A 15,595-nucleotide genomic window follows, 5' to 3' on the forward strand; every position below is an offset into this window, starting at 1 on the left:
CACTCGCTCCAGTCCACCTTAGAAAGCACCCCCAAATGCTCCAGACTCTCCAGTTCAGCTTCCACAGCTGGGCGTATCGCGTATGGCACCGGTCTGGCCTTGAAAAATTTTGGGGTTGCGTTATCCTCAATCTTTATGGTTGCCTTTACTCCTTTTAGAGTCCCAAGTCCTTGTTGGAACACCTCTTCTGCGTCAGATAGAATTTGTGACAGACGTCCAGGTGCGACGTCATCATCTTTTTTGTCAGCCACAGTTAGTGCCAGAATGGAATGCCAATCCAATTGTAGTCTTTGGATCCATTCACGTCCCAATAATGGTGGTCCTCCATCTCGTAGTATATACATGTATAGTTTCTGTGTTTCCTTTCCGTTATATTCAACTGGCACCCTTATTTTTCCTCTGGGGTAGACCTTTTGCCCCGTGTATGTCTTCAATACAATGGATGTGTCCTTTAAGAGTATGTGTGAGAATAGCCGCTCATAGTCTCGTCGATTCATGACAGTTAGGGCTGATCCTGTGTCCAATTCCATCTTCACTGGGGACCCTGCTATCATGAGGGTGACCCAAATGGTTCGGTGATCTTCTTTTGCGATCACGTTGTGTAACTTTAAACAACTTAGTCGCCTGCTCCCGGAGTCCTTATCACTCTTCTGATCTTCTGAACTACTATCTGTCAGTTTCTTTACTTTCCTGTACTGTTCCTTAGTAGTTCTTGTCGTGTTGGTCTTCTTTCCCGACCTGCAGACTCTTGCTATATGTCCCATTTTCCCGCATTGCCTGCATATTTTGTCTTTAAACCAGCAGTCCTTCTGCTCATGGGTTGTTCTGCCGCAGCGATAGCACTTTTCGGCTCCATACGCCATTTCGTTAGCGCTGTATTCTTGTGGTTTCTGTTGTATTTCCGCAGCTCCCCGTGCTGCTGCTTCGTAGGATACTGCTACGCTGAAAGCCTGTTCTAGCGTCAGGTCCTTTTTTGACAGTAGTTGTTTCTGGGTTCCTTCACTCTGGAGCCCGCAGACAAACTTATCCTGTAAGGTGTCTGCCAGTCCTGCTCCGAGCTGGCAGTGCTTCGATAACTTGCGTAGTTCCGTAAGATAGTCAGCATTGTGCTGGTTTCTTTTATGGAACTTGAATCTTTCTGCTATCAGCAGTGGTGTAGGGCTTAGGTGTTCCTGTAAGATATGAACAATCTCCTCAAAACTTTTCTCCATTGGTTTAGCTGAGGTAATTAAATTCCGCAATAGGCCGTACGTACTCGCACCCATCAGATTTAATAATACCGACGCCCTCTTTCCATCAGCCACCTCATTTGCCTTGCAGTACATTTCAATTCTTTCCACATATGTGGTCCAGTCTTCTACCTCGTTGTCGAAAGCAGTGATACTGCCACTTTTCGGCATCTTGGGCGATTTAAAATGGCGCCTCCCGCGCTTTTGCTTCATCCCCAATGGAATAAAATGGCACCTCCCGTGCTTTTGCTTCTTCCCCAACGGGATAAAATGGCGCCTCCCGTGCTTTTGCTTCTTCCCCTTACTGCCACGCTGTTCCTAGCGTTCTACGGGGTAATGGCGGCGACCCGCAGCTTCGGCGCATCTCGCTTTCCTTACCCCCCGTTTAGTTTCTCTCCGCTGTCCTGTTCTCGAGCACCGACCGCGCCCTGTGCGCTCCACCCTCTCTCTCTTGTTTTCTTTTCCTGGCGATGTTGTGCGGCCCGATTTGTAGAGCCGCTCGATCGAGCTTGAGCCCGCCGCAGTCCGGAAGGGTCAGCGCGCTACCTGCTACCAGCACGATTCGCTGGAACCACAGTCTCTCCCGCAATTCTCCAAACACCGATGGATTCTTTGGGCGGTTGCCCTCGGTCGACGCCCGTTGCTCAGACTACGACCTTCCAGGACCTTCCTTTCAGGCGAGATCCCCGTGAGATGATGCCACACTGCAGGTGAGTTCGAACATACTCGTCGCCACTGTAAAGTCTGCGCCTCAATGATACACGGACTTCGGGAGAACAGTTTAACAGGTACTTTACTGAACAAGAGGCAGCTTGAAACTGAAACTACAGAAGCCTGCTAGGGCCTTTTATACAGGTGTGGTCACTGCCGGTACTGCAGTCTAAGACCAGTTATTCCCTTAAAGGTACATACACAACATTAGTATTTCTCAATTCTACCCTTACAGATTCCACATCATCAGAGCTAATATCCTTCATTACAATTGTATTAATCCCTTCTTTAACCAGTAATGCTACCCCACCTCCCTTTCCTTTTTGCCTATCTTTCCTGAATATCAAATACCCCTGGATGTTGAGTTCCCAGTCTTGGCCATCCTTGCGCCACGTTTCCGTAATCCCAACCAAATCATATTCGTTTACCTCTATTTGCGCAGCCAATTCGTCCACCTTATTACAAATGCTCCTCGCATTAAGACACAAAGGGCTAAAAATTCAGTTTGGGGCGCCAAGCTCGCCTGGGCGCCGGAATTACCGCTGCGCGCGGAGCCACTTGCGCCATCAGGATATTCAGTTTCTGTGCCCCAAATGGAAGCCGGCCGCTAAACGAGGCTTCCCGCGCCCCGCTTGGGGCGCTGAAACTGAATATCGGCGCGCAAAGTGCCGCAGTGCCACCCGCTGTGGCACGGCATGCTGCGGTACTGCAGGCCTTCCTCCCACTGTTAAGGGGGAGGTGGCTGCAACAGCGCGATCCCCACTCGCGAGTGCCGGCAAATGAGCCCGGCACCAAGGAGAAGTGCCGGGCTCTCGGGAAACAGCCGGCAATGCCGCGGGGGGGGGTGTAGGAGGCCGGGGACGGAGGTGCGGGCAGGCGGCCGCCGAAAAAGCGGCCGGCCGCACCTCCACCTTAACTCGCGCCACTACCGCCACAGGTTGGCCCCTGTGTACCGGTTACTATTTGCGGCCGGCACGGAAGAGGCGGGCGCGACCTAATATGGCGGTTGGGGCAGTAGCGGGGCGCTGCGCACACCGATGATGTCATCGGTGGCGGCGCAGCGCTACAGGCTAACGCCGCCATTAGCGCCCCGCTAAATATCGTGGTGGTTGTGGCCAGTGGCGCTAAAGCCTCTGAGTGGCCTCTTTGGGCGCAAACTGGTGGCGCAAGCAACTGAATTTCTAGGCCAAAGCCTTCAGGCTTGTTTTTTAACGCTCTTAGACCTATTAGAATTATAATTTACTGTGGCCACGTTTGATTTAAACCGTTGATTTCTCTGACTGCCACTTTTGTTTTTCTCCTTCCTATCTTTTGCTTTTATCCCTGTTTCCCTTTCCTCTGTCTCCCTGCTCAGGTTCCCAACCCCCTGCCATTTTAGTTTAAGCTCCCCGAACAGTGCTAGCAAACCTCCCCGCAAGGATATTTGTCCCGCTCTGGTTCATCTGCAACCTGTCCGACTTGTACAAGTCCCACCTTCTCCAGAAGCAGGCCCAGTGATCCAGGAAACTAAAGCCCTCCCTCCTGCACCAACTCTTTAGCCACGCATTCATCTGCTCTATCCTCCTATTCCTATACTCACTAGCACGTGGCACCGGGAGTAATCCAGAGATTACAACCTTTGAGGTCCTGCTCTTTAATCTGCTACCTAGCTCCCTAAATTCTTGCTGCAGGACCTCATCCCTCTTCCTACCCATGTCATTGGTCCCAATGTGAACCACGACCTCTGACTGTTCACCCTCCCCCTTCAGAATGCCCTGCAGCTGTTCAGTGACACCCTTGACCCTGGCACCAGGGAGGCAACAAACCATCCTGGAGTCACGTCTACGGCCACAGAAACGTCTATCTGTTCCCCTTACAATAGAATCCCCTACCACTATTGCTCTCCCACTCTTTTTCCTCCCTTCCTGAGCAGCAGAAGCACCCCTGGTGCCGGGAAGCTGGCTGCTGCTGCCTTCCTCTGGTAAGTCATCCCCCTCAACAGTATCCAAATCGGTATACCTGTTTGAGAGGGGGACGGCCACAGGGGTCCCCTGCACTACCTGCCTGCCTCTACTGCTCTGCCTGATGGTCACCCATTTCCCTTCTGCCTGTGCAGCCCTTACCTGCGGTGTGACCGCCTCATCAAACGTGTTATCCACGACCCTCTCAGCCTCGTGAATGCTCCAAAGCCCATCCATCCACAGCACCAGCGCCGCAATGCGGTCTGCTAGTAGCCGCAGCTGGATGCATTTCTGGCCCACGTGGTCATCAGGGACACCGGCAGTGTCCCTGAATTCCCACATAGAGCAAGAGGAGCATAACACGGGGCTGGGCTCTCCTGGCATGACTTACCCTTTAATTAATTTAAATTAATTCACTATCACCAATTAAAGATAAACTCTAAGGCGCTTGTATGGTTTACCAACAGTCCCCACTACACCAGAAAGACCCTAGCAACTATAAACCACAGAGTTAAAGTTTAAAAAAGAGAAATACTCACCAACCAATCACTTACCTGCTCCCTGGTGATGTCACACTCTGATTACTTTTTACCTCTCTCCCTGCTGCTGAGTTGGTCGGGCCTCGATGCTCGTGCCGGTTTTTATACCGGGCTCCGCCTCACTGCTCCCTGGTCTGAACTGGTCGGGCCTCGGTGCTCGCGTTGGTTTTTATACCGCACTCCTCGCCTCGCTGCTCCCTGGTCCGAACTGGTCGGGCCTCGGTGCTCGCGCCGGTTTTTATACCGGGCTCCGCCTCACTGCTCCCTGGTCCGAACTGGTCGGGCCTCGGTGCTCGCGCCGGTTTTTATACCATGAGAATTCCATGAGCTCTGATTCTGTAGACCTTTCCCCAGGGAATGCTTGAGTGCAAAGGTCAGGAAGGGGCTCCACTCCCTTTATGTTGCCCCACAATATTTGGGGCTTCTGGGGTTGCATATGTGGACATGGATGTGGGTCTGTGTCTGCAATAGATACAGGCCCATCCCACATATGTAACTGAAGTGGGAGAGGACGTACCTGCCCTTCACCTCGATTTCCTGTTGTGACGGCCATGGAGTTTCCAGACACAGGAACGTTGATTTTTACTTGGGGTGAGAAGTCAGCAGTTGGCTCGCTCTGATTCGCCAACGTGAGTCTCGGACCATTTTAACTTCCGGACCTCATTACCATACTCCAGGCCCAACTCTCGCCTGAACGCGGCAAGAAGGACACGGAGGCGGATGGTCGGGAGCAGAGTGAGTGCGGAAGGAGGCCCTCGCTGGTGACCTGCAGTAGGATTGGGGAGGGGGAGAGAAGCAGGTGCAGGAGAGGCCCACGGTTTCCTTGCGGGGCCCGGAGGAGCACTCCTGCATCAGCTGGCTCACCAGGAAACCCTTTAGAAGATTAAAATCACTTGGCTTCTGGGCCCTGCCGAGGCCTGCTGCTCCTCGGCTCCCGCCCGGGGTTCTTGGCCAGGCCGGCAAATGCACAACCGCAATAAAATGGCGACAGGGCCTGATTTACATCATCAGACCCCAATTTATGTGTTTTAATGAGGCCCTCGCCTGCCTGGAGTGAGGACTTCACACGCCTCCCGAAAACCAGGAGTTAAAATACTGACCGGCGCCAAAGCAGAGGACAGGACACTGCTTCCATTTGAACTCCCACGCACCCTATTCTCACTGGGCATGGGGTGGGGGGTACCCTATGCCCCAGGCCCACAGCTGCACTCCATTTTCCTCCCCTGTTTTCCAGTGCTAGGCCCTGCCAGACGGGAGGCCTGAGCGGCGGTAGCCACAGGCTATGCTCCCAATCGGCCACTGCTCAGGGTGGGCTTTGAGTGCATTGCTCTTGTCCAGTGCTGGAGCCTGGGGGATGTGGGGGGGGGTGGCGGGGCTGGTGTGAGGTCAGGACGATTGACCTGTATAATTCAATGAACTCTCTGTCCTTTATGCCACAATCCTCATTCACTTCAGAATTTAAATACATCATCATCCTTGGATTGGAAACAAGCTGATAAGAACAGAAAATGATGGAAATGCCCAGCAGGTCAGTCAGCATCTGGAGAGGAGAGTTGGGTTAATATTTTTTTTTGGGGGGGGAGCAGAGCGTCCATTAACAGAATTAAGTAGAAGGGTCATACCTGAAACTTCAGCCTATCAGGAGCACTGTGAATCAGGCCTGTTGACCTTTGCACTCCTGTCAAGTCAGACCCCGTGCTGAGAGCACAGCTTTGCAAAATGAAACCCATTGTTCACATACATGAGAGGCCTTCCAAATTGGTTTCATTGTATTGCACAACCGTCAAACGCCATCTACCCCCTGTATTATTTCTGGGCTGGATCTGAGGTACCCTGTGTTGAAGGATGCTCAATAAGATCATTGCTTTCATTCAAAATGATGATGCCTCCTTGCTCTGTGTCTCAGGCCGTCCTCCTCCTAGGGGATCGAAGCCCCCATCCGGAGAACAGTCAAAAGCCCCGGCGCCCCTGGAGAGGGTCTACCAGGAGATAGCCATACTGAAGAAACTTGACCATCCCAACATTGTCAAGCTGGTAGAGGTGAGTTGGTTAGTCATCAACCTTTGAGCAACGAATCAAGGCAACATTTTTATTTTCATACCAAGCACAGTGCATGTCTAAACTACAACAACAACAACTTGTATTTATATAGCGCCTTTAACATAGTCAAACATCCCAAGGCGTTTCACAGGAGTGTTATAAGCCAAAAATGTTGACACCCAGCCACATAAGGAGAAATTAGGGCAGGTGACCAAAAGCTTGATCAAAGAGGTAGGTTTTAAGGAGCGTCTTAAAGGAGGAAAGAGTGGCGGAGAGGTTTAGGCAGGGAATTCCAGAGCTTAGGGCCTAGGCAATAGAAGGCACGGCCACCAATGGTTGAACGATTATAATCAGGGAAGCTCAAGAGGGCAGAATTTGAGGAACACAGGTATCTCGGGGGGGCTTGTGGGGCATGGACGAGATTACAGAGATAGGGAGGGGCGAGGCCATGGAGAGATTTGAAAACAAGGATGAGAATTTTGAAATCAAGGCGTTGCTTAACCGGGAGCCAATCTAGGTCAGCGAGCACAGGGGTGATGGGTGAACGGGACTTGGTGCGAGTTAGGACACGGGCAGCCGAGTTTTGGATGACCTCAAGTTGACTTAGGGTAGAACGTGGGAGACCCGCCAGGAGTGCGTTGGAATAGTCAAGTCTAGAGGTAACAAAGGCATGGATGAGGGTTTCAGCAGCAGATGAGCTGAGGCAAGGGCGGAGACGGGCAATGTTACGGAGGTGAAAATAGGCGGTCTAAGTTATGCTGTGAATATGTGGTTGGAAGCTCATTTCAGGGTCAAATATGACACCAAGGTTGCGAACAGTTTGGTTCAGCCTCAGACAGATGCTAAGGAGAGGGAAGGAGTCAGTGGCTAGGGAACGGAGTTTATGGCAGGGCCTGAAGACAATGGCTTCGGTCTTCCCAATATTTAATTGGAGAAAATTTCTGCTCATCCAGTACTGGATGTCTGACAAGCAGTCTGACAATTTAGAGACCGTGGAGGGGTCGAGAGAAGTGGTGCTGAGGTAGAGCTGGGTGTCGTCAGCATACATGATGTTGCCAAGGGGAAACATGTAGATGAGAAATAGGAGGGGCCAAGGATAGATCCTTGGGGGACCCCAGAGGTAACGATGCGGGAGCTGGAAGAGAAGCCGTTGCAGGTGATTCTCTGGCTACGATTAGATAGTTAAGAATGGAACCAGGCGAGTGCAGTCCCACCCAGCTGGACAATGGTGGAGAGGCGTTGGAGGAGGATGGAGTGGTCAACCGTGTCAAAGGCTGCAGACAGGTCGAGAAGGACAAGGAGAGAGTTTACCTTTGTCACAGTCAAAAAGGATGCCATTTGTAACTTTGAGAGCCGTTTCGGTACTGTGGCAAGGGTGGAAACTGGATTGGAAGGATTCAAACATGGAGTTGCGGGAAAGATGGGTACAGATTTGGGACAACTCGTTCACGGACTTTGGAGAGGAAAAGGAGCTCGGAGATGGGGCGGTAGTTTGCAAGGACGGAGGGGTCAAGGGTTTTTTTTGAGGAGAGGCGTGATGACGGCAGATTTGAGGGAGAGGGGGACAATACCTGAGGAGAGAGAACCGTTAACAAAATGTCAGCTAACATGGGAGCCAGAAAAAGAAGTTGGGTGGTCAGCTGTTTAGTGGGAATAGGGTCAAGGGAGCAGGAAGTGGTTCTCATGGACAAGATGAGCGAGGAGAGGTCAAGAGTGGAGATCGGAGAGAAACTGGAGAAAGATGTGGGTTCAGGGCTAGGGCAAGGGGAAGCCTTAGAGGCAGTTTGGCCCGGTGCGCTAGGGGAAGGAAGGGAAGTGGCAGAGGCAGCTGATCAGATGGTCTCAATCTTAGAGACAAAGAAGTCCATGAGCTCCTCGAACTTGTTGCTGGAGGTGAGTGGAGGAGACGGGAGAGGGGTTTAAGAGAATGGTTAGCAGTAGAGAATAGTAGCTGGGAGATTTCTTTGCATTCCAGACTGATCCTGAAATAGTGAGTGAATGGCTAAATCAGTTGTCCGCCATATTGTAAACTAGTTCCTGAGTTTACATGACAATGTCAATAAATTGCCAAATTTTTAAAGTGTATTTCATGTGATTCCTTTGGTGATGGATGTTAAATCTGATTTACATGATAATGCCAATAGATGGCCAAATACACAAAATGGTTTAATTTGATGAAATAAATAGTTAAGTGCATTTGGCGAACATCACCAACTGCCCAGACATTTGGGGGAGTGGCAGTCAGGTAATTCTGCTCTCCCACCCCTCTCCCTCCTGAGTAAGGTGATCACCCAGTTCTCTTGTCACTGAGCCATCGCCAAGGACTTCTCCCCTTCCCCCGGCTGCAGGTCCCTTTAAATTGTTTCCAGTAAGTGACTCTCTGATTGAAGCTGCCTTCTGTTAGCCCAACCAGTCGCATTATATAATCATTCAAGCTTACGCTCCCTGTCGGATTTGCGACTGGAAGACAGACAGCACGAGACGAGCCCACCAGGACAAAGCTCCTGCCTCTCGGCTGCTGTATTAGCTCAGCTTGTACCAGGAACTCAATTCCCTGGACTGCCTCGGCCTGATCTAGAATGTTCTGCAGCAGGCAGTCGAGATTAACCTTTGGAGTCATGAGAGGAAGTGTTAAAAAAATAAGATAAGCTTGAGTACAAAATTGTAGTGAGAGTCAACACATTATAATTCCAACTGATGGATTTTAAAGTTATTTAATATTTCTATTGAGTCAGAGAATTCGAGCTGTACAACCGATGGCTAATGTATCTTTTACTTATCCGACCATCCTGTGAATTCAGCTTTTCGCCCTCGATGAGAGGGTTTTCCAACACAATAGCCGTTCCCTTCTGAGGAAAGGTGAACCAGCAGCCCACACATTGAGTGAGAGCAGGCTGTCTGCTTATAATGCATTGAACAACTTCTCCTTTAACTACACTCATTTCCTCCAAATCAAAGGTGTTGCTATGGGTACCCGCATGGGTCCTAGCTATGCCTGCCTTTTCGTGGGCTATGTGGAACAATCTTTGTTCCAGTCCTACTCAGGTCCCCTCCCTCACCTCTTTTTCCGATACATTGATGACTGTATCGGTGCCGTTTCCTGCTCTCGCCCCGAACTTGACAATTTCATTCACTTTGCCTCCAATTTCCACCCTTCCCTCACCTTCACATGGTCCATCTCTGACTCTTCCCTTCCCTTCCTCGACTTCTCCGTCTCCATCTCTGGGGATAGGTTATCGACCAATATTCACGAAAAGCCCACTGACTCCCACAGCTACCTGGACTACACTTCCTCCCACCCCGCCTCCTGTAAGGACTCTATTCCATTCTCCCAGTTTCTCCACCTCCGCCGTATCTGCTCCGACGATGCCACCTTCAAACCAGTGCTTCCGACATGTCTTCCTTTTTCCGCAACCGAGGATTCCCCTCTACCGTGGTCAACACGGCCCTCGACCATGTCCGTTCTATCTCCCGCACTTCTGCCCTCACCCCTGCCCCTCCCTCCCGGAACCACGATAGGGTTCCCCTTGTCCTCACCTTTCACCCCACCAGCCTCTACATTCAACGGATCATCCTCTGCCATTTCCGCTACCTCCAAAGTGATCCCACCACCAAACGTATCTTCCCCTCCCCTCCCCTTTCAGCATTCTGTAGGGACCGCTCCCTCTGAGACACCCTAGTCCACTCCTCTATCACCCCAAACAGCCCTTCCCCTTCGCCCGGCACCTTCCTGTGCAAGCGCAGGAGATGTAACACCTGCCCCTATACCTCCCCCCTTCCCACTGTCCAGGGCCCCAAACACCCCTTCCAGGTGAAACAGCGATTTACTTGTACTTCTTGCAATCTAGTATATTGTATTCGCTGCTCACGATGTGGTCTCCTCTACATTGGGGAGACCAAACGCAGATTGGGTGACTGCTTTGCGGAACACCTCCGTTCAGTCCATAAGGGTGACCCCGAGCTTCCGGTCGCCTGTCATTTTAATTCACCGCTCCGTTCCCACTCGGACCTCACCGTCCTTGGCCCCTTGTATTGTTCCACGGAAGCTCAACGTAAACTCGAGGAACAGCACCTCATCTTCCGACAAGGCACTTTACAGCCTTCCGGACTCAATATCGAGTTCAACAATTTCAGATCATAACCTCGGGCCCTATTACTTTTTTACTTATAATTTTTTCCACCCCTTTGTTTTGGGTCCTCCTTTTCCCCCCCCCCCGCCCTTTCCTTTTGTTTCTCTCTCTCACCTGGCAGCTGTCTCTTACCTGCCAGTACACTTCACACCTAATCTCAGCTGCCTTTTGTCTCCACGGGCCTATTACCATCTCGTCTGGTTTTGAATACCTTTTATTGTCTCTTTTGTTCGATCGCAGCCCTGCCTTCAATTTATTTTATTTTCTTTCCAGTTTTGAAGAAGGGTTCGACCCGAAACGTCAACTCAAATTTCTCTCCACAGATGTTGCCTGACCTGCTGAGTTTTTCCAGCATTTTCTGTTGTTATTTATAATGGTCCTGTGCTGGTTCTGTACCAAGTTTGGCTGCTGATGAATTTGCTTGTGTGGTGAATCTTACCTCCACGCTTTAGCACTGAATACACTGTCAGAGGTGCCGTCTTTCGGATGAGACGTTAAACCGAGGCCCCGTCTGCTCTCTCAGGTGGACGTAAAAGATCCCACGGCACTATTTCGAAGAAGAGCAGGGGAGTTGTCCCCAGTGTCCTGGGGCAATATTTACTCAACCAACAAAACTAAAAAACAGATTATCTGCTCATTATCACACTGCTGTTTGTGGGATCTTGCTGTGCGCAAATTAGCTGCCGCGTTTCCCACATTACAACAGTAACTACTCTTCAAATAGTACTTCATTGGCTGTGAAGCACTTTGGGACGTCCTGAGATTGTGAAAGGCGCGATAGAAATGCAAGTCTGCCTTTCCTTTTTTCTTTCTTTCATGTGAATTCCCTCTCTCGTTTATATTTCAGGTTCTGGATGACCCGGCTGAAGACCATCTGCACATGGGTATGTGATTGGCACTCTTCAGCTCGAGCTGCAGTGTCTTAGATTACCATTTACTCACACCATATTAATGCTGCCTTGGAACAAATAGTGTTTTTCAAATTGTCTGATAAAAATGATATTTGCTTCTCACACCTTGTCCTCCTGGGAAATGTGAGGCGACTGCATTCTGCTCAGCTCCCCTAGCTACAGGGTGGCCGCCCTGGGAGAGCATCGTGAGGAACATGCAACTTTGAACTAAATAAACACCAGAGCTGAAACTGCACAGGGGCTGCCTCGGTCTCTCTCGATGTTTCCCCTCGGTCTCTCTTGATGTTTCCCCTGGGTCTCTCTCGATGTTTCCCCTCAATCTCTCTCGATGTTTCCCCTCGGTCTCTCTCGATGTTTCCCCTCAATCTCTCTCGATGTTTCCCCTCGGTCTCTCTCGATGGTTCCCCTCGGTCTCTCTCGATGTTTCCCCTCGGTCTCTCTCGATGTTTCCCCTCGGTCTCTCTCGATGTTTCCCCCTCGGTCTCTCTCGATGTTTCCCCTCTCTGTCTCGATGTTTCCCCTCGGTCTCTCTCGATGTTTCCCCTCGGTCTCTCTCGATGTTTCCCCCTCGGTCTCTCTCGATGTTTCCCCTCTCTCTCTCGATGTTTCCCCTCGGTCTCTCTCGATGTTTCCCCTCGGTCTCTCTCGATGTTTCCCCTCGGTCTCTCTCGATGTTTCCCCTCAATCTCTCTCGATGTTTCCCCTCGGTCTCTCTCGATGTTTCCCCTCGGTCTCTCTCGATGTTTCCCCTCGGCCTCTCTCGATGTTTCCCCTCGGTCTCTCTCGATGTTTCCCCCTCGGTCTCTCTCGATGTTTCCCCTCGGTCTCTCTCGATGTTTCCCCTCAATCTCTCTCGATGTTTCCCCCTCGGTCTCTCTCGATGTTTCCCCTCGGTCTCTCGATGTTTCCCCTCGGTCTCTCTCGATGTTTCCCCTCGGTCCCTCTCGATGTTTCCCCTCGGTCTCTCTCGATGTTTCCCCCTCGGTCTCTCTCGATGTTTCCCCTCGGTCTCTCTCGATGTTTCCCCTCGGTCTCTCTCGATGTTTCCCCCTCGGTCTCTCTCGAAGTTTCCCCTCGGTCTCTCTCGATGTTTCCCCCTCGGTCTCTCTCGATGTTTCCCCTCGGTCTCTCTCGATGTTTCCCCTCGGTCTCTCTCGATGTTTCCCCTCGGTCTCTCTCGATGATTCCCCCTCGGTCTCTCTCGATGTTTTCCCCTCGGTCTCTCTCGGTGTTTCCCCCTCGGTCTCTCTCGATGTTTCCCCTCGGTCTCTCTCGATGTTTCCCCTCGGACTCTCTCGATGTTTCCCCTCGGTCTCTCTCGATGTTTCCCCCTCGGTCTCTCTCGATGTTTCCCCCTCGGTCTCTCTCGATCATCCCCCTCGGTCTCTCTCGATGTTTCCCCTCGGTCTCTCTCGATGTTTCCCCCTCGGTCTCTCTCGATGTTTTCCCCTCGGTCTCTCTCGATGTTTCCCCCTCGGTCTCTCTCGATGTTTTCCCCTCGGTCTCTCTCGATGTTTCCCCTCGGTCTCTCTCGATGTTTCCCCTCGGTCTCTCTCGATGTTACCCCTCGGTCTCTCTCGATGGTTCCCCTCGGTCTCTCTCGATGTTTCCCCCTCGGTCTCTCTCGATGTTTCCCCTCGGTCTCTCTCGATGTTTCCCCTCGGTCTCTCTCGATGTTTCCCCCTCGGTCTCTCTCGATGTTTCCCCTCGGTCTCTCTCGATGTTTCCCCTCGGTCTCTCCCGATGTTTCCCCTCGGTCTCTCTCGATGTTTCCCCTCGGTCTCTCTCGATGTTTCCCCTCGGTCTCTCTCGATGTTTCCCCTCGGTCTCTCTCGATGTTTCCCCCCGGTCTCTCTCGATGTTTCCCCTCGGTCTCTCTCGATGTCTCCCCTCGGTCTCTCTCGATGTTTCCCCCTCGGTCTCTCTCGATGTCTCCCCTCTCTCTCTCTCGATGTTTCCCCTCTCTCTCTCTCGATGTTTCCCCTCGGTCTCTCTCGATGTTTCCCCTCGATGTTTCCGCTCGGTCTCTCTCGATGTTTCCCCTCGGTCTCTCTCGATGTTTCCCCTCGGTCTCTCTCGATGTTTCCCCTCGGTCTCTCTCGATGTTTCCCCTCGGTCTCTCTCGATGTTTCCCCTCGGTCTCTCTCGATGTTTCCCCTCGGTCTCTCTCGATGTTTCCCCTCGGTCTCTCTCGATGTTTCCCCTCGGTCTCTCTCGATGTTTCCCCTCGGTCTCACTCGATGTTTCCCCTCGGTCTCTCTCGATGTTTCCCCTCGGTCTCTCTCGATGTTTCCCCTCGGTCTCTCTCGATGTTTCCCCTCGGTCTCGCTCGATGTTTCCCCTCGGTCTCTCTCGATGTTTCCCCTCGGTCTCTCTCGATGTTTCCCCTCGGTCTCTCTCGATGTTTCCCCCTCGGCCTCTGTCGATGTTTCCCCTCGGTCTCTCTCGATGTTTCCCCTCGGTCTCTCTCGATGTTTCCCCTCGGTCTCTCTCAATGTTTCCCCTCGGTCTCTCTCGATGTTTCCCCTCGGTCTCTCTCGATGTTTCCCCTCGGTCTCTCTCGATGTTTCCCCTCGGTCTCTCTCGATGTTTCCCCCTCGGTCTCTCTCGATGTTTCCCCTCGATCTCTCTCGATGTTTCCCCTCGATCTTTCTCGATGTTTCCCCTCGGTCTCGCTCGATGTTTCCCCTCGGTCTCTCTCCATGTTTCCCCTCGGTCTCTCTCGATGTTTCCCTCGGTCTCTCTCGATGTTTCCCCTCGGTCTCTCTCGATGTTTCCCCTCGGTCTCTCTCGATGTTTCCCCCTCGGTCTCTCTCGATGTTTCCCTCGGTCTCTCTCGATGTTTCCCCCTCGGTCTCTCTCGATGTTTCCCCTCGGTCTCTCTCGATGTTTCCCCTCGGTCTATCTTTCGATGTTTCCCCTCGGTCTCTCTCGATGTTTCCCCTCGGTCTCTCTCGATGTTTCCCCTCGGTCTCTCTCGATGTTTCCCCTCGGTCTCTCTCGATGTTTCCCCTCGGTCTCTCTCGATGTTTCCCCCTCGGTCTCTCTCGATGTTTCCCCTCGGTCTCTCTCGATGTTTCCCCTCGGTCTCTCTCGATGTTTCCCCTCGGTCTCTCTCGATGTTTCCCCTCGGTCTCTCTCGATGTTTCCCCTCGGTCTCTCTCGATGATTCCCCTCGGTCTCTCTCGATGTTTCCCCTCGGTCTCTCTCGATGTTTCCCCTCGGTCTCTCTCGATGATTCCCCTCGGTCTCTCTCGATATTTCCCCTCGGTCTCTCTCGATGTTTCCCCTCGGTCTCTCTCGATGTTTCCCCTCGGTCTCTCGATGTTTCCCCTCGGTCTCTCTCGATGTTTCCCCTCGGTCTCCCTCGATGTTTCCCCTCGGTCTCTCTCGATGTTTCCCCCTCGGTCTCTCTCGATGTTTCCCCTCGGTCTCTCTCGATGTTTCCCATCGGTCTCTCTCGATGTTTCTCCTCGGTCTCTCTCGATGTTTCCCCTCGGTCTCTCTCGATGTTTCCCCCTCGGTCTCTCTCGATGTTTCCCCTCGGCCTCTCTCGATGTCTCCCCTCGGCCTCTCTCGATGTTTCCCCCTCGGTCTCTCTCGATGTTTCCCCTCTCTCTCTCTCGATGTTTCCCCTCTCTCTCTCTCGATGTTTCCCCTCGGTCTCTCTCGATGTTTCCCCTCGGTCTCTCTCGATGATTCCCCTCGGTCTCTCTCGATGTTTCCCCTCGGGCTCTCTCGATGTTTCCCCTCGGTCTCTCTCGATGTTTCCCCCTCGGTCTCTCTCGATGTTTCCCCTCGGTCTCTCTCGATGTTTCCCCTCGGTCTCTCTCGATGTTTCCCCTCGGTCTCTCGATGTTTCCCCTCGGTCTCTCTCGATATTTCCCCTCGGTCTCTCTCGATGTTTCCCCTCGGTCTCTCTCGATGTTTCCCCCTCGGTCTCTCTCGATGTTTCCCCTCGGTCTCTCTCGATGTTTCCCCTCGGTCTCTCTCGATGTTTCCCCTCGGTCTCTCTCGATGTTTCCCCTCGGTCTCTCTCGATGTTTCCCCTCGGCCTGTCTCGATGTCTCCCCTCGGTCTCTCTCGATGTTTCCC

General features: G+C 52.1%; 1 protein-coding gene across 2 annotated transcripts in view; it reads left to right on the plus strand.

Annotated features, from left to right (window-relative positions):
- Positions 1-15,595, plus strand: part of LOC147102029 (calcium/calmodulin-dependent protein kinase kinase 1-like) — a 227,662-nt gene that overhangs the window by 138,368 nt on the left and 73,699 nt on the right. For both annotated transcript variants that reach the window (XM_085964177.1, XM_085964176.1), the window contains exons 6-7: positions 6,326-6,459; positions 11,437-11,473. In XM_085964177.1, the coding sequence (XP_085820303.1) occupies positions 6,326-6,459; positions 11,437-11,473 (171 nt within the window). The remainder of the gene's footprint in view (positions 1-6,325; positions 6,460-11,436; positions 11,474-15,595) is intronic.

The sequence above is a fragment of the Somniosus microcephalus genome, chromosome 22 (genome assembly GCF_052327205.1).
Source record: "Somniosus microcephalus isolate GS21.2 chromosome 22, FLI_Smic_1.0, whole genome shotgun sequence".
In the NCBI taxonomy this organism is placed as follows: Eukaryota; Metazoa; Chordata; class Chondrichthyes; order Squaliformes; family Somniosidae; genus Somniosus; species Somniosus microcephalus.